Source organism: Aspergillus foveolatus, assembly GCF_047715535.1.
Source record: "Aspergillus foveolatus strain CBS 279.81 unplaced genomic scaffold BDW70scaffold_23, whole genome shotgun sequence".
Taxonomy (NCBI): domain Eukaryota; kingdom Fungi; phylum Ascomycota; class Eurotiomycetes; order Eurotiales; family Aspergillaceae; genus Aspergillus; species Aspergillus foveolatus.
In genome coordinates this window covers 29,292-47,517 of record NW_027396087.1, presented here as the reverse complement: position 1 = coordinate 47,517, position 18,226 = coordinate 29,292, and the positions used below count along the sequence as shown (strand labels likewise).

General features: G+C 50.8%; 7 protein-coding genes across 7 annotated transcripts; 4 read left to right on the top strand and 3 right to left on the bottom strand.

The window, feature by feature from the left end:
• Positions 1-34: 34 nt before the first annotated feature.
• Positions 35-515, bottom strand: BDW70DRAFT_49488 (uncharacterized protein). Its single transcript, XM_073744139.1, has one exon. It carries the CDS (start codon positions 445-447, stop codon positions 178-180), a length of 270 nt encoding a protein of 89 aa, XP_073596067.1. The 5' UTR covers positions 448-515; the 3' UTR covers positions 35-177.
• Positions 516-2,214: 1,699 nt separating this feature from the next.
• Positions 2,215-3,967, top strand: BDW70DRAFT_168043 (SDR family oxidoreductase). Its single transcript, XM_073742361.1, has 3 exons — positions 2,215-2,631; positions 2,696-2,821; positions 2,892-3,967. Exons 1-3 carry the CDS (start codon positions 2,339-2,341, stop codon positions 3,328-3,330), a joined length of 858 nt encoding a protein of 285 aa, XP_073596066.1. The 5' UTR covers positions 2,215-2,338; the 3' UTR covers positions 3,331-3,967.
• Positions 3,968-5,723: 1,756 nt separating this feature from the next.
• Positions 5,724-7,295, top strand: BDW70DRAFT_49449 (uncharacterized protein). Its single transcript, XM_073744138.1, has 4 exons — positions 5,724-6,018; positions 6,072-6,376; positions 6,427-6,751; positions 6,800-7,295. Exons 1-4 carry the CDS (start codon positions 5,818-5,820, stop codon positions 7,268-7,270), a joined length of 1,302 nt encoding a protein of 433 aa, XP_073596065.1. The 5' UTR covers positions 5,724-5,817; the 3' UTR covers positions 7,271-7,295.
• A 749-nt stretch (positions 7,296-8,044) lies between these two features.
• On the top strand, positions 8,045-10,106 carry gatA (4-aminobutyrate transaminase gatA). The gene is made up of 4 exons (XM_073736786.1): positions 8,045-8,569; positions 8,631-8,666; positions 8,731-9,893; positions 9,943-10,106. The coding sequence occupies exons 1-4, from the start codon at positions 8,319-8,321 to the stop codon at positions 9,987-9,989; spliced, it is 1,497 nt and encodes a 498-aa protein (XP_073596064.1). The 5' UTR covers positions 8,045-8,318; the 3' UTR covers positions 9,990-10,106.
• spt4 (transcription elongation factor SPT4) lies at positions 10,107-10,982 on the bottom strand. Its single transcript, XM_073736785.1, has 2 exons — positions 10,769-10,982; positions 10,107-10,703 (listed from the first exon to the last, which is right to left on the bottom strand). The coding sequence occupies exons 1-2, from the start codon at positions 10,844-10,846 to the stop codon at positions 10,419-10,421; spliced, it is 363 nt and encodes a 120-aa protein (XP_073596063.1). The 5' UTR covers positions 10,847-10,982; the 3' UTR covers positions 10,107-10,418.
• A 354-nt stretch (positions 10,983-11,336) lies between these two features.
• ppt1 (protein serine/threonine phosphatase PPT1) lies at positions 11,337-15,343 on the top strand (the record flags this gene model as incomplete). The annotated part of the gene is made up of 8 exons (XM_073739108.1): positions 11,337-11,489; positions 11,576-12,092; positions 12,166-12,900; positions 13,693-13,763; positions 13,820-13,950; positions 14,022-14,134; positions 14,194-15,026; positions 15,113-15,343. The coding sequence occupies 8 exons, from the start codon at positions 11,337-11,339 to the stop codon at positions 15,341-15,343; spliced, it is 2,784 nt and encodes a 927-aa protein (XP_073596062.1).
• BDW70DRAFT_135960 (uncharacterized protein) lies at positions 15,298-18,112 on the bottom strand. Its single transcript, XM_073736784.1, has 2 exons — positions 17,983-18,112; positions 15,298-17,883 (listed from the first exon to the last, which is right to left on the bottom strand). Exons 1-2 carry the CDS (start codon positions 18,020-18,022, stop codon positions 15,761-15,763), a joined length of 2,163 nt encoding a protein of 720 aa, XP_073596061.1. The 5' UTR covers positions 18,023-18,112; the 3' UTR covers positions 15,298-15,760.
• Positions 18,113-18,226: the final 114 nt, after the last annotated feature.

The window sequence follows — 18,226 nt, the reverse complement described above, 5'->3', positions numbered from 1 at the left end:
AGAGAGTGTCTGAGAAGAATATAAACGAAGACAATAGATTAGGAACAAAAGCGACAGGATTCGGGTCAATTCATGGATCAATAGATAATGAACAAAGGAACGAATGTTGGAGAATGAGAATCTGGGGGCCGAGAAGAAGAGAAGGGAAAAAAAGATCTACGACCGTCAAGAGCCAGCCTATGGAGATGTGGAGTGCACGCTGCACAGCCAAGCGACGTGGGTGAGGTCAGCAATCGGGATTGGGGATCGAGTGACAATTTTAGATGCTACGACGCGAGACCGCCACCGGACAAAGAGTCCAAAGGAGGATACGCTTGTTGGCTGCCACAGCTCATAGTTCCTTGTTCTTGCGAGAGCATTGAATCTGACAGCGAAAAGCGCATAAAGGAACCTTGGGACAGTCACGGCAGAGCCCGCGATGCCTAGCCATGACCCCAATAGAGCCATTGGCCGGCCCCTGGTTTCACTCTTAGCGTCTTAGCGGGCAGTCGGACGCCACGCAGAGCAACGGCAGGATCCGCTCATTTCACAAGATCTCTCGATTGGCCAGCACTGCAGTCCAGACCTTTGATGGCTGTGCGCATGAAACGCGAAACACGACGCTGGTGGGCGGCCAACTCACTCGCGGAAGACGGAGTTTCTGTTCCTGGAAGAACGAAAATTTATCGTCCATGAATCGAGCCGCCCTCTTCCAGGCAAGACCGATCGACTCGATAGTATGAACCCTGGTTTATAATTGGAAATATAGCCAGAGTAGCCCATATTCGTCGATATTGACTCTGTGTGAAGCTGAACTGCCGTGCGACGACCACCCTGCATTCGGCATGAACTCCAGTGACAGTCTGAGGATTCGACGGCAATGAATCAGAGCCCTGCTATTGGCGGTGTTCTGAAAAACCTTCAGAATGCAGCGGGCGAGACGGGAAATTGGCACGACCAAAGTTTGCATGTTTCACCATGCGAGGCTTGAAGGATGGTTGGTCCACGACAAGTAACTCTTGGCCTTCAGCCTTCAGGGGTATCTATCGCACCGACATTCATCGCCAATGGCCAGACGGAGTCGCCGAACTATATTGGACCTCAGCTCTTGGTACCAAGGAGTCCAAAATCCAGACGATTTGGATTCAGGAAAAATATCCCGGCCGACGTATGACCTGTCCCTGAGGGGCCGTTGGAGACGTTCTGCCGTCGAATGGCTCGGTGATAATCGACCAAGCAGCAAGTCGATCTAATGCCCATCCGGCATTTCTGCCAGACACTGCTTAGGAACCATTTAAGGGACTTGGTTTGACCCGAAAGCATAAGGATTGAAACTATACGAAGCAATTCTGAGAGCGGTGGTAGTTCTGACTGATCTCTCGCAGGCGGGAGCAATGATCACGGACGCGTGCCTTGCAACGTTTGTTCAGTCTGATCCTCTTGGGCTGAATGCAGCCCAACCAAGTTCGAGGTCTCTCATAGGCTCGAATGAAGGCCCTGGTCTTGCATGGTGCATAGCCTTAGAATGATATGCGCGTAATCGCACAGACCGGCCAAGAATCGTCCAAGCAAAGTTGATACGAACTGGCTTTTAGAAAAGCTGAATCGGAATATGTAGGGAATTCTGCTCGCCTGTGACTTTGAAGACGTGGGCGGAGTTTGAAGGTACTCAGAAGGTATTATCACCCTGCAGCCGGTTCACTGGATTGAGATCTGAGCCTTTCGGCTACACTGTCATTACCTGTGGTCGTGATGGTACGCGACGGGAAAAATCTCCCGACCGTCCGTTTAGTTGGAACTGGGAGGACAAGAGCGTCGAGTCTTGGACGGAGGCTATAATGCGAACATCGGCAACAGCGTCTAACCCAGACGATTATCAGTAGGTAGCGAGTAAATATTGAGCAAGACTACCTGAGCTGTGTGATGTATAAGAAGATAACTAGAAGTATTCTGAAACCCGGGGCCCCATGTCTTAGAAGAGAACCGAGTAACCAGAGCCCCCCCGCATTCTGCCTTCATTTAGGACAAGGTGCGGCATGAATCGCGATAGCTTCAGACAACCGCTCTACCCCTCAGAGCTTGTCTTTGCAATGTCTGTCCATGCAATTCTTCTCGAAACTCAAGGTGTACTTCGTTGTTGTCAAATCTCTTTGCTTACCCGTCGGAGTCTGCTTAGTGCTTACGCTAAACGAGGAACGAGTCCAGGACTTAGGGATATCTCAGGGAGATAAGACTTATATCCGCTGGTCTATACTGAACTTCATCGTTGCACCCTTATTTACGCATTGCTGCGTCCTGGGTATATAAGCACTCGAAACCATGGAAGTCCACAACCGCCATCAGCATCACAGAAATCAATATGGCAGCGTCATCTAGGACCTGGTTAATCACTGGCGCTTCATCGGGCTTGGGTAAATCGCTGGCACTAGCAGCCCTCAAAGCAGGCCATAAAGTTATCGGAACTACCCGTGACGTCGGCAGAGCTGAAAAGTCCTGCCCTGATTTCTCGACAGATGGTGGCATCTGGATTGAGCTAGACCCTGCTCAGAAAAATGCCTACTATCTATTCGCCAAATGTGCGCAAGAGCATGATGTTGACGTCCTAGTCAACAACGCCGGATATGCATTTATCGGCGGCGTGGAGGATACTAGGTTAGTGCAGTTGCTCGGAGTCGATACTCCAGTCTCTCAGACAATGCTCACATGTCGTGCGCAGTGAGACCGACGTCAGAGATCAGATGGAAGTCAACTTCTATGGCCCTCTGCGAGCTGTCCGAGCCTGTCTGCCGGTTTTGCGGGCCAAAGGCTCTGGCCACGTCATCCTTGTTAGCAGTGGCGCAGGGTATGTCACTCTTGTAGAGTATGTCTTTCCAATATTTGGACCTGTTCCTGACAAAGATTGGACAAATTAGCTTCATAGCCCGCCCAGGAAGAGGGACCTATTCCGCCAGTAAATTCGCCATAGAGGCTATGCACGAATCGCTCTCCTACGAGGTCAAAGAACTCGGTATCAAAGTCCTCATAATCGAGCCTGGAGCATTCCGTACACCCTTTGCGAGCCGAGTCCTCACTCCTACTCAGTTTGAGCATGGCCTCAGCGAGGACTATAAGGACACTATGCTCCAGCATATGGTGACTGCACATCGAAGTATAAAGTCAATTCCAGACCAATTCAAGGGCGACCCATATAAAGCGGCGCGGGCAATTCTGAGCGCGATCGCGTCGGATTACGAGTATCTTCGCTTGCCGCTGGGAACGGACTGTGTAGCTGCTTTGGAGGATAAAATTGGACAGCTGCAGAGGGATTTGGCCGCGACCAGAGCGATCGCCACAGCTACCGACGTCGATTGACGTAGACAGTTAACTGCATTACTTGAATAGCTGCCAATCCGATGAGGGACTTGTCCTTTGACCAGATTTTTGTGTATTCGAATTGACACCCACCCATAATGGACGCTCAGAGATGGCGCGCAATAGAAGGGCCCGGCAAGACTCGCAAGTGCATCATCCCAAGTGCCGAGTGCCGAGTGCCGACTAATGCCGTCGATGGCTTGCGAAGCGTGACCGTGAAATCGTGATTCAGGTAGAGCTGTTCTGTGGATCATCTCCAAGGCAATGGGAAGGCCCATGCCCTCTTCGTGGCGAGGGCGAGGTCGGGGTCCTCGGGCCCCACGACATCCCGAAAACGGAAATAGGAGCTGGAGCCGTGAACCCTCTTTGAGATGAAATCTGCTCGAGTAAGTACTTGAAATAGACAATTAGAACTCTTAAACCAGTAGTGGACCGACGTCTTGGATTCGGATCTAAAATGATCGACCGGAAGAACCGTGCGGGCCACGGCCGACCTTGGGCTTAACAAACGAAATGCTGGATGCATGGACCAGAATTTCAATCAAGGACCATAGAAACCGAAGAAATGCATGATGGCATTGCTGGCACATGCCGAGGAGCATTGATCAGCCTGGCATGTCGCCACCGAAAAACGGGCCAGAAAAATTGGGCATCCTTTGTAGAGGCAGACGGCTGAACTGTTATGCAAGGAGTCGATGAGGACAATTCAATACTAGTTCAATCCTAGTTCAATCCTAGTTCAATTCTAGTTCAATTCTAGAGCGGTAAGTGTTGAAAATGTATTCCGGTATGCGGCGATTGAACCGTGAAGTTTGGATTCTACCTTGGAGGTTTGAACAGTGCAGCGCGAGGGTATAGCTTCAGGATGAATCTACCGAACCCTTGGAAGGTTAAGGTGCTGGCCGAATATTTGGACAACTCTAAGTGGGATGATCAGATTGGCACCGTCCACGTTTTGCAGATGGCTAACCTGCATCCACAACCGTCGATGTCTCAAAATTTAAGCGTGAGATCAAATACTGGATCAAGTTGCCGGGGCCGATTCGGCACTGGATTGAACTATGTTATATTTCTTGATTTCAAAAAATAACTATCAAAAATAGCTTTTCTTCTGGTAGTGAGTACTAGTAGTTGATTGGCGATAGCTGACAGCGCACATCCGGAGTCCTTAGCCGGGGACAAACCTGGGCTAATAAAGTCAAAATGCTTAGCTGCACCTTTTCCCCATTCCCCCAAGGCCGCAAACTAAACCTCACATGCTCTTATCTAGCGAGGCTGCATCCTCGGTTTATCATCAGCCAATGCCAGTGCCAGCGCCAGCCTGCGAGCGAGAACCATCTACAACTGAACTATCTACAAGGAGGTCAATTAAGTAGGCACCGCGCGGGGTCTGTGGTCTGCTCCTCCACCTGGCATAAAATGCGCGGCTGCAAAAGGTGTGTCGCCACCATCAAATCTCTGTTCCAGAGTGATCCTCATTCCAAATCAATCGTTTCTCTCAATTGTTTCTTTCGCCTCGTGATTACCTGTCTGATTGGTTCAGCAGTCGGTTTCAGCTCCACGGTTCTGTTCCCATTTGGACGACGGCGCTCAGGTAACGAACTTGCGACATCGTGTGGGTATTAGGCGGCCCGCTCACCCTTCTGTTCAGCCATCAAGGCGCGTTCGCACCAAAGCGTCGCCAGATGATTTCTGGCTAACAACGAGCCCCAAGCCATACTCAATGCAACCACGGATACGAACGATAATCATTAGAGTCGATCAGACGATGTTTGGGAAATGTCTCGTGTTCCCAAGGTCAAGCTCTCTTCCCACGAGGGATTATCCAGGATAGCGAGGGACTCCATCTAGTCAGTGTAGAATCGGCGTCGCAAGACACGCGAATACTCGGATGCGGAAGAGCAGTGATAGCCGTCTCTGTTACCACAACCAGTAACCGCTTTGCAGTTCTTCACAGCGGACAGACAGAGGATTCGCTCATTGGGCACCCTCATCTGATACCACGGGGGAAACCCGCCATTGATACTGCAGCAGAACTCCGATAATAATACTACGGTATATAGCGCAGCCGTCCCTCGCACAGCATTCTGGTACGCATCCGTGGATCCTCGATACACTATTGATGTTCCTCCAATTATTTCAGCTCTGTCTCGGTCTTTTGAGTTTCGAAGGAACCCCACCTCATGCAGGTTCCAGGCACGCTGGGAACGAGCAAATTGTATAATAATGATGGATATTTCTGGCCTTTCTGTTCTGTTTCGTCTGCTAAAGTTGCGCCTCCCAGCATACTTTCGTCCATTCCTTTCGCCTTTCTACAGAGCGATGAAATGATCGAGATACCGGCGTACCCAGTGTCTTGACACTTGACCCCAACCGCGACAACGTACGGAGCCTAACACTCGATCGCTGCCTATCCTGGAATCCTGGTATCTAAAGAAGCGATTGCCGCAGCGCGCTACCATCGCAGTCCAGTAGTCGACCACGAAAATGAAGCTCCCTCCTCCCGAAGTGCTTCTTAGCTGGCCCACGCCGAATTACATTAATCCTCCCACTCGCAGTCATGGCGTGCTCATAGCAAGCATTATCTTCTTGGCTTTATCGACTATCATAACTGCCCTTCGGTTATATACTCGGCTACGAATCACGCGCACAGCTGGTCTGGACGACATTCTCGTCGTCTTGGGGTTGGTAAGCTGATATGCCGGCGAGGTTACCAGTCTTGGCTCGCTGACTGAATTTAGGGCTTCGGAATCGGCATGGCTGTTGTCTTATGCTTAGCAACAGAGGACTGGGGCTGGGTCAGACATATATGGGACGTGCCGCTGGATTGGATACCGATGGTCTCCAAACTGAATCTCATGTTCCAGATCTTCTTTTCTCTATCTTGCTCTCTGACGAAGCTTTCACTATTATGGTTCTGCAAGCGCCTACTTATTGTTGGAAACAAGGGCATCTATTCGACGTACAACATCGCCATGATAGTAGGCATGATGGTTGTGGCCGTTTCTAGTGCGCTCTTCGTCCTTATCAGTATCTTCCAATGCCGGTGAGTCCTTGTCAGTTCATCAAGCCTGGTGAGATTCTAATTTTGCAAAGACCGATCAAGGCATACTGGGATCTAGAACCCAAATACCCGCACACTTGTCTTAACGACGGAGCCATAGTCTTTTCCGCCAGTACCATCAACATCTTTACGGATGTCTTGACCACTATCCTGCCCATGCCGTTAATCTGGAAACTGAAGCTGCCCGCTCGGCAGCGCCTTGCTGTGATGGGTATCTTCGGTCTGGGAATCATTGTTGACGTCGCTGGCGCAATACGGACATACTACGTCTGGCAGAGTATGATTGCCTCCTACGACACCACTTGGAAAGGGTGGCCTGTCTTGCTGGCAGCAACAGTGGAAATTAACCTCGGCCTGGTATGCAAGAGAATCCCCGCTGCCTTTTCTCATAGCTAATCGTCATAGATTTGCGCCTCTGCTCCCGCATTACGACCACTGATCAACTTTTTCATCCCCCGTCTTCTTGGCACCTCATATCGCTACGGTTCAGATCGCGGATACCGCTCGAGAAATTTCGAGAACTCGCGCCAGTCGTGGAGACTCAAGTCATTGACCGGAAACTCGTCGAAACCATCTAGGCACTCGAACTTCTACAATGTCGATGCAAAAATATCCAGTGATCACCTGAAGGTTTTCCGGACGGTCGAGATGGAGACGCATAGCGAGAGTCGCACGTCTTATGATCCAACCGGGACCGCCTGTAATATCACCAGCCGACCTCAATCTCTGCTCGAAGAGGACGTCGCGCGTCTCACCAACGGCAGTGAAACTCTCAAAGACCGTACGTTGAGCGAAAGGTCGATGTCGCCTCCGACGCCGTCTATACGAAGTGATGTAAGGAGTATTCCTTGCCGTCACACAAAGGAATCTGTGTAAACCGACCTTCACTATTTTCTAAACATCTCTTTGATGATTCTTGTCTATCTTTAATTATCTTCTACACTATGACTTATGGGATGGTTCTGAACGAAAATCTGGCACTCCGCACAAATAACGAGTACATGTAAATATGTTACGAGGGCAATTGTAGCCTGCTCAATTGCCAATAAAAAAGTTCGACTTCGAAGATGGTAATCATTATTAGTGATAGCTGCTTCTCCGCAGGTCAACTGCTGGAATACATTGTTGTCAGCTGATGATGAGGACACGTTGGCTATGATCAATAAGTGGCCGTTGCGCTCAACAGCCCGATTTTATGTTATAGTCCCCGCAGTAACACAACATACTATAGTCATATGTTCTCTAAGAACAGCTTGACTGGCTGGTGGATACGGCTCTGCTTACCTCGATTATCTACTTAAACGGGTAGACAAACAGTTGCCATCTGGTTAGCGAGTGTTGACAGACCTCGCTCCCTTTAGGCATCTGTTTCCGATCCAACCCCAAACTTGATGATCGCGGACAATTGCCGATAGGTACCCCGTGACTCTCGGTGGCTTCAGTTCACGCGTCAGCACCGAAGGAGGAATTTCGTGATGCTTTTCGCCGGAGGTGGAACCGCCACACCAGAGAGGGAAAGAAAAACGGACGTTGTTATCAATTGCTTCTGGTCTTGGAGATCTGGATGATGGTTCGGTGAAGTTGACGAATGTGATTGGCTGAAATCGCCGAAGCTGCCATAGCTTCTCCTCCGCAGGGCTGCTGCGATCACAGCAGTCCATCAAAATACCAGTGGTATTTAAGACCGCATGCCCGCATTTCGTTCGCAGAGTTGGCCTGAACTTATTTGTATCTCAACTTACTCTGTACGATCTTCTCATACTATTTCTCCGGTTTCGTATCCAGCCGAGTGGTCGTCTCGAAGCTTGTAGTATACTTCTTATCTCCGCCGCTCTTATCGGAGCTCGATCAAAGGGCTCTTTCTCCCACTTCCTTTACGTCCTCTTTCTCCTTTCAATCCTGATCCTATCCGTCAATTCACACAATGGCCTCTGCCTTCCGCTCCAGCCTGAAGTTGCGGGCTTCCGCTCGTCTCCCAGCTGTTCGCACTATTACAACCACTCCCCGCCTTCGAGCTGCGGAGAAGCCTTACTTCTCCAATGAGCCTACTACTCCCAAGCTGGCCACGGCCATTCCTGGCCCAAAGAACAAGGCCGCTAGCGAAGAGCTCAACGAGGTCTTCGATGTCCGCAGCTTGAACATGCTCGCCGATTACACCAAATCCGTCGGAAACTAGTACGTCAATTTGCCGTCAATCTACCCCGCGCAGTGTTCGCCAGGGCTAACAACGAACCAGCATCGCCGATCTTGATGGGAACATGCTCCTCGATGTGTACGTAGTCAATCACATTTTATCTCTATTTGTGAAAGAAATGGTAATTCTAACCCGGCTGCAGCTATGCCCAGATCGCGTCCATTCCCGTCGGTTATAACAACCCCCACCTCCTTAAGGTGGCCGCTTCTCCGGAGATGGCTACCTCCTTGATCAACAGGCCAGCTCTTGGCAATTTCCCTTCCGCTGACTGGGCCCATATTCTGAAGACTGGCATTCTGAAGGTCGCTCCCAAGGGCTTGGACCAGGTGTTTACCGCTATGGCGGGTTCTGACGCCAACGAGACCGCTTATAAGGCCGCTTTCATGTACTACCGTCAGCAACAGCGTGGCGGCCCTGAGAAGGAATTTACCGAGGAAGAGCTTCAATCTAGTATGCTGAACCAGGCTCCCGGATCTCCTCAGCTGTCTATCATGTCTTTCAAGGCTGGTTTCCACGGTCGTCTCTTCGGCAGTCTTTCCACGACACGCAGCAAGCCCATTCACAAGCTTGATATCCCCGCCTTTGACTGGCCCCAGGCTCCCTTCCCTTCTCTGAAGTATCCTCTCGAGGAGCACGCTAAGGAGAACGCTGAGGAGGAGCAGCGCTGCCTGCAGGAAGCCGAGCGCCTGATCAAGGAATGGCACAACCCCGTCGCTGCTATCATCGTGGAGCCCATTCAGTCTGAGGGTGGTGATAACCACGCTTCCCCCGCCTTCTTCCGCGGTCTCCGTGAAATTACTAAACGCAACAATGTCCTCTTCATCGTCGACGAGGTCCAGACCGGTGTTGGTGCCACCGGTAAATTCTGGGCCCACGACCACTGGAACCTTGAGACTCCTCCCGATATGGTCACCTTCTCTAAGAAGGCTCAGACTGCCGGTTACTACTTCGGCAACCCTGCCCTGCGTCCCAACAAGCCCTACCGCCAGTTCAACACCTGGATGGGTGACCCCTCTCGCGCTCTCATCTTCCGTGGTATCATCGAGGAAATTGAGCGTTTGTCTCTGGTTGAGAACACTGCCGCGACTGGTGACTACCTCTACTCTGGCCTTGAGCGCCTCGCGAAGCAGTACCCCGAGCACCTGCAGAATCTGCGTGGTAAGGGCCAGGGTACGTTTATTGCTTGGGATACTCCCAAGCGTGACGAGTTCCTTGTCAAGGGCAAGGGCGTTGGTATCAACATCGGTGGTAGCGGACAGAACGCAGTCCGCCTGCGGCCTATGCTGATCTTCCAGAAGCACCATGGTAAGTTCCCTATATCGCTACTAATATGAACACGGCTAACTTCTCACAGCTGATATCCTCCTTGAGAGCATTGAGAAGATCATCAAGCAACTGTAGGGTGCTCTGGGCTAATGATTGCTTATTGTGCGTTTATTCCACGGCGTTATGATGGTAAAATGGGAGCAGGTTGTCTCAAATCATTGCATTTATCACAATTATATATGAGTTCAAGTTCGAAAAATTTGACGATCCGATGATGGATAGTTCAAGCTATTGCAGCTGGTCACTGAATGCTATCAAAAGTCTTGGCCTCCCAGAATCGCTTGTATAATATGTAAACCAGTAGATATCATAACTCCCGCGGCGAAATAAAATCGGCTTCCAGAAAGAACTACCCGTAAACTCCGATTCGTGTGCAAATATTTAGCAGAGACAGAGCAGAAAGGGTATCTCTTGCGTTCTCTGATATCCTTGAGCAACAAAAACTTTCGGCCACAAGCCACGTATGCCTCGCTTTTACGCATAGAGTAGCAGATAGCCCAACAATTACCCCTCTTCCTCAGCCGTACTTCCATCTCTCGGTATGTACTTTATTCCAGCATCCTCTAGATGCCCAATAACTTCGGTAGGGAGCGAGCCTGTGACTTTCACCGCATATGTCCCAGGGACATAACCGTCCAGTCGTTGCCAGCGAGCTACCCAGCTTGTTGCCGGGTCATTGACGGTGACTAGGCCCTCAAATACCTGTGAGGTGCACTCTTGGATGTTGTCGTTGTTGCCGCGGAGGCCAAGGACATTGTCGCAGTTCGGACAGCCTTCACGCATGAATTTCTGATTGAGAAAACCAGTTAACCATTGATGCTGATAGATACGGGTGCACACGGTCAGGGGCTTACGCTGTGTAGCTGGACGAGTGAGCAGACCATGCAGGCGCGGAGAGTGCGCTGCTGGCTGGGCGCGACGTAGAAGGACATGAGGCGCGCGCGTTGTAGTGTGAGGGGGAGGATCTTAGAGACTGGAGACTAGACTGGGACTCAAAATTTATAGTGGAACGATATGATGGGGTACGGGCCGTGAGGCTGAATGTAGTCAAGTCAAGCTAGGCTGTCTGTTCATCATTGTTCAGCTTTCAATCGGCCGGGGCCCGGCCGATGTTTCTCGAACCGCTGCGGCAAACGCCAAGACCGGAGCAATCGCCCTCCAAACGGGTCCGAGATTTAGACTATCGACCAAGAGGCGTTCCTCGAGCCGGCGGCATTGGGTTACTTCTCAGGAACTGGGTATAGATTTCATTACTTCTTCACTCTCCACTCTACCTTCTTCTAGTGATCCTGCTGTTTAGCATCACATCTACTCTTCTCTACTCTCCCCTCTGCCTTGCCCGCGTACTCTCTTCCGCGTGCTCTCTTACCGAAAACTCCTCCAGCGCCCCCCGCCGACAAACCGGTCGATTTCTATCTTGCGATGGCCTCCCAAGATGTTGAGGAAGCCACTGCGCTGAAGGTGCAGGGTAACAAGGCCTTTGCTCAGCATGAGTGGCCCACTGCTGTAGATTTTTACACCCAGGCGATCGAGAAATATGACAAAGAACCGTCATTCTTCAGTAACCGGGCTCAGGTACGTTGCGATATTTTCAGTCCAGTTTGCCGGAGTCTTTATGGCACAATTATCCATGGCTAATATTGTGATTACCATGACTGTAGTGCCACATCAAACTCGAAGCATACGGATTCGCGGTTGCGGACGCCACGAAGGCACTGGAGCTGGATCCGAACTACATCAAGGCGTACTGGCGACGAGCTCTGGCAAACAGTGCGATTCTGAATTATCGCGATGCGATGCGAGATTTCAAAGCCGTTGTGAAGCGCGAACCGGGTAACCGCGATGCGAAGTTAAAATTGGCGGAGTGCGAGAAGCTGGTGCGCCGGCTGGAATTTGAGAAGGCGATTGAGGTTGCAGACCCGCCGTCGGCTTTTGAGAGTTTAGATATTGACGCTATTGCTGTGGATGATGGATATGACGGTGTGAGACTGGGGTCGGAGATGACGCAGGAGTTCATCGACGATATGATTGAGCGGTTCAAGAACGGGAAGAAGATTCACCGGAAGTATGCGTTCCAGATTGTAAAGGCTGTGAAAGAAATTGTCTATGCCGAGCCGACGATGGTTGAGATTGGGGTGGATGAGGGCAAGAGGTTGACTGTTTGTGGTGATACGCATGGTTGGTCTTCCTTCTGTCGATCCCCCTGTGGAAAGAGGGGAGGTGGTTTGGTTGAAACTGACAACGATCGTAGGACAATTCTTCGATTTATTGGAAATCTTCCGGCTGAACGGATTCCCTTCCGACACTCACGCGTACCTGTTCAATGGCGACTTTGTTGATCGTGGCTCGTGGTCTACTGAGATTGCCCTTCTTTTATACGCGTACAAGTGGCTGCGGCCAAACGGTATTTTCCTGAACCGTGGAAACCACGAAACGGACGATATGAACAAGGTATATGGCTTCGAAGGTGAATGCCGGGCCAAATACAACGAGACAATGTTCAAGGTCTTCTCCGAGTCCTTCTCAGCGCTACCTCTTGCCACCCTGATTGGCAACAAGTACCTTGTCCTCCACGGTGGTTTATTCTCCGACGACAAGACGACGTTGGATGATATCCGAAAGCTCAACCGCCACAACCAGAAGCAACCCGGTCAGCAAGGGTTGATGATGGAGATGCTATGGACTGATCCCCAGACAGAGCCTGGTCGTGGACCCAGCAAGCGAGGTGTTGGTCTCCAGTTCGGTCCTGATGTCACAAAGCGCTTCTGCGAGAACAACGGGCTGGAAGCTATCATCCGCTCGCACGAGGTGCGCATGAATGGGTACGAGGTTGAGCACGATGGACGGTGTATCACCGTTTTCTCTGCTCCGAAATACTGCGATACGACAGAGAACAAGGGTGCTTTCATCAAGATCGGACCAGAACTCAAGCTCGAATATCAGGTTTTCGAGGCGGTGCCTCACCCAGATATCAAGCCGATGGTGAGTCTTACACGTGTCTTGCCTTCTCTTATCGTGAATGAAGTACTGATAGCATCTAGGCTTATGCCCAAAATTCACTGATGTCTCTGATGTGAGCTGAACTCGACTTTTCGCAGTGTTAGGCGTTTGAGGGACAGGTACCCTAGCTATCGTTCTAGTCGGAGCAGAACGATCATGGCCATGGCCTCGCCAATTGTGGCGCAGTTTGCGGACTTCTTGAGACCTTGGGATGGGATCGTTATTGCTTGTCCTTTTTTTGGGTGGATGTCTTAGTATATGAATGTACTCGATACGGTACTTACGATTCCCAGATTTTGCATAGCGGAACAATCTACCATAGGGAGCATCTTCTTCCATTTATGTCATGGTGTCTATGTTAGGATAGAATATGCAAATCTAGGTAGCATTGGGCAAAGAGGCATTTTAAATGAGTACATCTATTGCTCGCTTTTAGCGTCGCTTGCTAAGTAGTCTGAATTTGTGATATACTCGACTTACAAATTGGCCACACCTCGTATACCGTACACCGTAGTCTATCGGAGCAATCTTACCCAGCGATGAAGGACACGGCCCCGCCGACCCCGCGATCGTTGTCGAATGCAGTCATCAGTCAACTACTCCACAACTATGTTTCTCGCGTATTTTGACGACTTCCATCGTCTTTTGCGTCTCTTTCGTTCCATCACCCGCTCCCATAATATCTAAGTTCTTCTGTCAAAATGGAGTTTGACCCCCAGATTCGTAAGCGCAGCCATCTTTTCTGCAGGACAGAGAATAGGACTAACACCGCCTCCAGCTCCATACCTCACCTCCGACCCGAAGAGCTTTGGTTACAAGTCTGTCAACGACCGATGGCCTGTGATTGTGGTGAGCACACTTCTGGCTAAGTACACATGCAGCATCTGATAGTAGAGCCGGCCTAGACTGGAGCCATTGATGACCTGCATCGGACTGTCGCCGATGTGACGGATGAGGAGAAGCGCAAGGAGGGAAAGACCATCATTGAGGAGTTGGCGAAGCTTAAATATGAGATACAGCATGATAGGCAGTTGACGTGGGTTGCTTTACTCTCTTAAGAGCACTTTTACTCCCGGGATGACGGTACTGATTGTCATTGTGTGCTAGGCCTCTCGACGACGACGGCGAGCCAGGTATCCAGGAGTATAATGAGGAATTAGAGAAGCGAGGAAACCCTAAGTGGCATAATGTGTCATGGCTTTTTTCGGAGTGTTATCTTTGTGAGTTCATCGACATTGGGCATCGTACTTGACGATTGACGCTGACAATATTGACACAGACAGGCGCGTGAGCACGCTCTTCGCTCGGTCGAAACACTGGAAAGGCTACGATGTGTTCGCCCGCCAAAAGATGTCCACTTTTAAATCTTCCCGACCTGCCGTGCTCGAGCTGGCCGCCAGATACAAGGAGCTAGCCTTGGAGGCAAAGGAAGGAAAGAACACCGAAGATTCCGATCGCCTGCTCTTCTCGGAGATGTGCGAGATCTGTCTGTGGGGCAATGCCACTGACCTCTCGCTTCTGACAAACCTCACATACGAGGATATTCAAAAACTACAGGGCTCGAAGGCACGCAAGGCAGCAGAGGAGAATATCATCGTCAATGATCTCAATGCCGCATTCGATGTCCTTCGACGAGCCAGGGAAGAAAAGAAGGGCGAGCGCCGCGTCGACATTGTTCTGGACAACGCCGGCTTCGAGCTCTTCGTCGACCTCATCCTCGCCGGATATCTCCTGTCGGCTGGTATCGCTACAAGCGTAGTCCTTCGGCCCAAACTGATCCCCTGGTTCGTGTCGGACGTTATTCCACGCGACTTCGCAGACCTTATCCAGGCCATCGCTGACCCCCAGAGCTTCTATACTGCCCCTGACGAGTCTGGAAATCAGCAAAGCCCTCTCTCAGACAAGGAGGTCGTGGAGGTGAAGTTCCTCTTCGACCAGTGGAGCCATTTCCATGCGGAGGGCAAGCTAATCATTCGCCCTCACCCCTTCTGGACTGCAGGCGGCTCCTACTGGCGCATGCCGCACGTTGCACCTGATCTCTTCGAAGACTTGAAAGAGGCCGAACTTGTCCTGTTCAAGGGTGACCTTAACTACCGAAAGCTTATTAACGATGTGCGTTCACAATACTATTAACTCCTACCGCACCCTGAATTTTTCATATTTCTACTTCTATTCTGAGACACTAACAATCCCTCCAGGCTGCCTGGGACCCGACAACCCCCTTCGCGACAGCCATCGGCCCACTAGGCCCGCACTCCGGCATCCGCGTCATGTCATTCCGCACCTGCAAGGCCGATTGTGTTGTCGGTCTTCCAGCCGGCAAAGACGAGGAACTGCGTAAGGCTTACGAGGGCTCGGGATCCGAAGGTCGCGAGTGGGCGTGGAGCGGGAAGTGGGCTGTTATCTCTTTCTGTGACGGTAAGGCTTGAGTTTCGTTACTGAAATAATATGAAGTCGAATTGGGATAGATTAGACGGTATGATAAGTGGTTGGGGTGCGTATAGGAAAAGAGCAGTAAGATAGACAGACTGCGCTTAGTGCTTTTTATGCCGGTTGTATATAGCGAGAATATATAGATGGAAGACTAGATGGCAAAAAAAGAGAATAATACTCGTAAGACATTAATAGCATTTGTAAGGTCAAAGGAAAACTGGTATCTCAATTTGCCCGAACGAGGGTATAATCCCCAATCTGGAGCATCGTAAACTGCAGGGTAAGACGCCAACCCACGCTAACATAAGGAATGAAGATCTCAGATGCACACCAGAGGCAATCTAACATACTTACAATTCCCTCGTATATGAAATCAGGAAGAAACATAGTAAATAGCAAAAGAAGAAAAGGTCTTAAGCTCTCACTGTTGTCCGCATGTTCTCCTTGCCATCATCTCTAACAAGTTTGCGGGAGTCATCCCTTCGTCTGAGGCGCGCCTGGGCAGCCATCATTCGGTCCAGCGACAATGAATTCTGCTGTGAAGTAGTAGTGGCAGCAGCAACAGTTTGCCGTCTCCGTGCGCGGTCCATTTGATGTGTATCCGGTCCTGAGGACGAGTGGTCGGGAGCGTATTTCGTAGCTGCGCGTCGGGACTGGAGGCGATTGGTTTGGGCCTGGTGACTATCATCTAAAGATTGACGTGGTACATAGAGTATATGCGAGTTACGGGTTTCTGGATTACGCCGTTGGTTTGAAGCGACCCACGACCCAAAATCGGGCGGCGAAGACGGCGGGAGAATATCGGTGTCGTCTCGATAACGAGGAGGCTTGAATGATCTTAGAGGAGATATTCCCAGATTATTGAATTTTTCGTCAATATCTTCAATGCCCATTTCCTTCATCGCCTGTCTCAGATCCGAGTCTGTCAGATCGGTCCCTACACTCAACGGAGGGCGATCCTTGCCCCGCGGACTTGGACTGGGTGGTTGGTCAGTTTCAGCGGTTTCGTCAAGGGCATCTTTTTGAGAAATGGTGGCGCCAAAGTCGTATGTATGAATCCTTTCATGATCTATGCGGCTCTCTGGGCGAGCTCGCGCCCTGAGCTCCGTCGCACTCTCGAATGTTCGTAGTTTGGTTTTCAGCATATCAATCTGTTCCTGCATCTGGCGGCGCTCTTGGTCAAATGATAGCTTTAACTCTTCTTCCTGCTTTCGATGCTGCTGAGATGCTGATTTTAGTCTTTCACGATACTCCTGAATCCGCGTCTCCAGCTTGGACTCCCGCGACTTCAGCCTCGCTTCCCTCTCTTTGCGTCGGCCTTCATATTTTGATGCTTCCTGCTTGAACCGCGCAAGTGTGTGTTTGAGAGACGCGTTCTCCTTCGCCAAGTCAGAGGCTTTTTGCTCGGAACTCAGAGCAAGTCCTTTGAGTTTTTCAAAGTCTGACTGCTGCCGCTTCATGTCCTCAATTTTGGCGTTCGCCTCTGCTAACGCCTGCTGGGATTTCTGTAAAGCTTCCGACGTCTCTCTGGAAGCAACGCTAGGTTCTGATGCTCCTGCAATTTCGTCGATTTCGCTGCCGACAACACCGTGCTGTTCTAAGGTCTTACGTAACAAGCTGACCTTGTGCTTATATTGTAGCGCCAGAGCTGTCTGCTTCGTCAGATCTTGGACAAGTTGCTCTTTGTCTGCCCGCGTGTTCTCCGCAACCATAGTGGAGGCAAGTTGCGTCACATGGCGTTCCATTTCCTCAACCCTGAGTTCTTCTTCTTTCAGCTTTGCAGCTAGGCGGCAGGCCTCTTCATCCTTCTTTTTCGCATACGTTTTGGCGGCTGAGCGATACTGGATCAGCCTCCTTATCTCCAAGGCTGTTTTGGACCGGTAGCTGTCAAACTCTGCCTTCCAGTATTTGCCAGACCGAGAGCGTGGCTCGTTCATGTTGATCGTATCTTCATTGTCATTTCCTTGAGCGGGCGCTGCGTCAGAATTAGCAGTACCTTTTGCCGAGCGAGTCTCATCCGGCTTTTGAGAGGATTTCTCAGATGTCCTAGAAGATTTTTCGCGTGAGTCCAGTAGCGCCTGAGTGAGTTTGCTCCGCTTTCCTTCCGACGAGCTCGATGCCCACTGACTGCTGATAATTCCCGTAGCGGGTATTGGCGTCTTCACAGGTTTGGTTGAGACATCATCGCGCTTGCGTTCATTGTCGATTACGCCCTCTCCAAAAGAAACTGTCTTCCGTCGATTTGACACGGTGCCGGGTGTCATGAGGATACTTTTCGTCGGGGATGCCATCGCGTTCACAGCCAAATCGATGTCGCCTGGATTGGTTTTTGAACTGTCTCCATTTCGCTCAATCGGCCTTGGCAAGGTGCTGTTCTTGTTTAATTGTTGGTTGTGGGCCTGCTCCTTGAATTTCAGGTGAACGTTGGTATTGTCTTCATCGTCGGCTTTGGGGGTTCCGAACAACGCGCTCTGAAACGCGCGAAGTGCGAAAATAGGCGCAGGAGTCTCCGGGGGCTCCATCACCTTGGAGTCGTCTGAGAAGTGCAGCAGAAATTCAGTCAGCGCGTGATAGTCTTAGGAGAAAGCGCTGCGCTTGCCGCGTCCGCTTTCTCTGGGGAATGATAAACTCGCACCTGCAGCGCGTTCAGTTTGACCGCCCATCCATCCAAGCATCGTGATGGCACAGACTTATTCAGGCAGCAAGTGATAGGGCGTCATCTGGCTCGGAATGGAGCCACCTTTGACGACAAAGCGGAGACCGTGACGTGGTTGGACGTGCTTTGTTTATACTCTAAGCTGTAATCCTCTGCTGGCAGAACTGCCGGGCGGTGGCGGAATAAAGACGGGACGGGCGGGGCCGTTGGACGATTATTGGCA

Coding starts and splice junctions, on each gene's coding strand:
- BDW70DRAFT_49488 (XM_073744139.1), bottom strand. CDS start 447: ATGGCTCTATTGGGGTCATGGCTAGGCATCGCGGGCTCTGCCGTGACT.
- BDW70DRAFT_168043 (XM_073742361.1), top strand. CDS start 2,339: ATGGCAGCGTCATCTAGGACCTGGTTAATCACTGGCGCTTCATCGGGC. Junction 2,632..2,695: donor GGCGGCGTGGAGGATACTAG/GTTAGTGCAGTT, acceptor TGTCGTGCGCAG/TGAGACCGACGTCAGAGATC. Junction 2,822..2,891: donor CTTGTTAGCAGTGGCGCAGG/GTATGTCACTCT, acceptor TGGACAAATTAG/CTTCATAGCCCGCCCAGGAA.
- BDW70DRAFT_49449 (XM_073744138.1), top strand. CDS start 5,818: ATGAAGCTCCCTCCTCCCGAAGTGCTTCTTAGCTGGCCCACGCCGAAT. Junction 6,019..6,071: donor TTCTCGTCGTCTTGGGGTTG/GTAAGCTGATAT, acceptor GACTGAATTTAG/GGCTTCGGAATCGGCATGGC. Junction 6,377..6,426: donor ATCAGTATCTTCCAATGCCG/GTGAGTCCTTGT, acceptor AATTTTGCAAAG/ACCGATCAAGGCATACTGGG.
- gatA (XM_073736786.1), top strand. CDS start 8,319: ATGGCCTCTGCCTTCCGCTCCAGCCTGAAGTTGCGGGCTTCCGCTCGT. Junction 8,667..8,730: donor GGGAACATGCTCCTCGATGT/GTACGTAGTCAA, acceptor ACCCGGCTGCAG/CTATGCCCAGATCGCGTCCA. Junction 9,894..9,942: donor GATCTTCCAGAAGCACCATG/GTAAGTTCCCTA, acceptor AACTTCTCACAG/CTGATATCCTCCTTGAGAGC.
- spt4 (XM_073736785.1), bottom strand. CDS start 10,846: ATGTCCTTCTACGTCGCGCCCAGCCAGCAGCGCACTCTCCGCGCCTGC. Junction 10,704..10,768: donor CACTCGTCCAGCTACACAGC/GTAAGCCCCTGA, acceptor TTTCTCAATCAG/AAATTCATGCGTGAAGGCTG.
- BDW70DRAFT_135960 (XM_073736784.1), bottom strand. CDS start 18,022: ATGCTTGGATGGATGGGCGGTCAAACTGAACGCGCTGCAG. Junction 17,884..17,982: donor TCAAACTGAACGCGCTGCAG/GTGCGAGTTTAT, acceptor TGCACTTCTCAG/ACGACTCCAAGGTGATGGAG.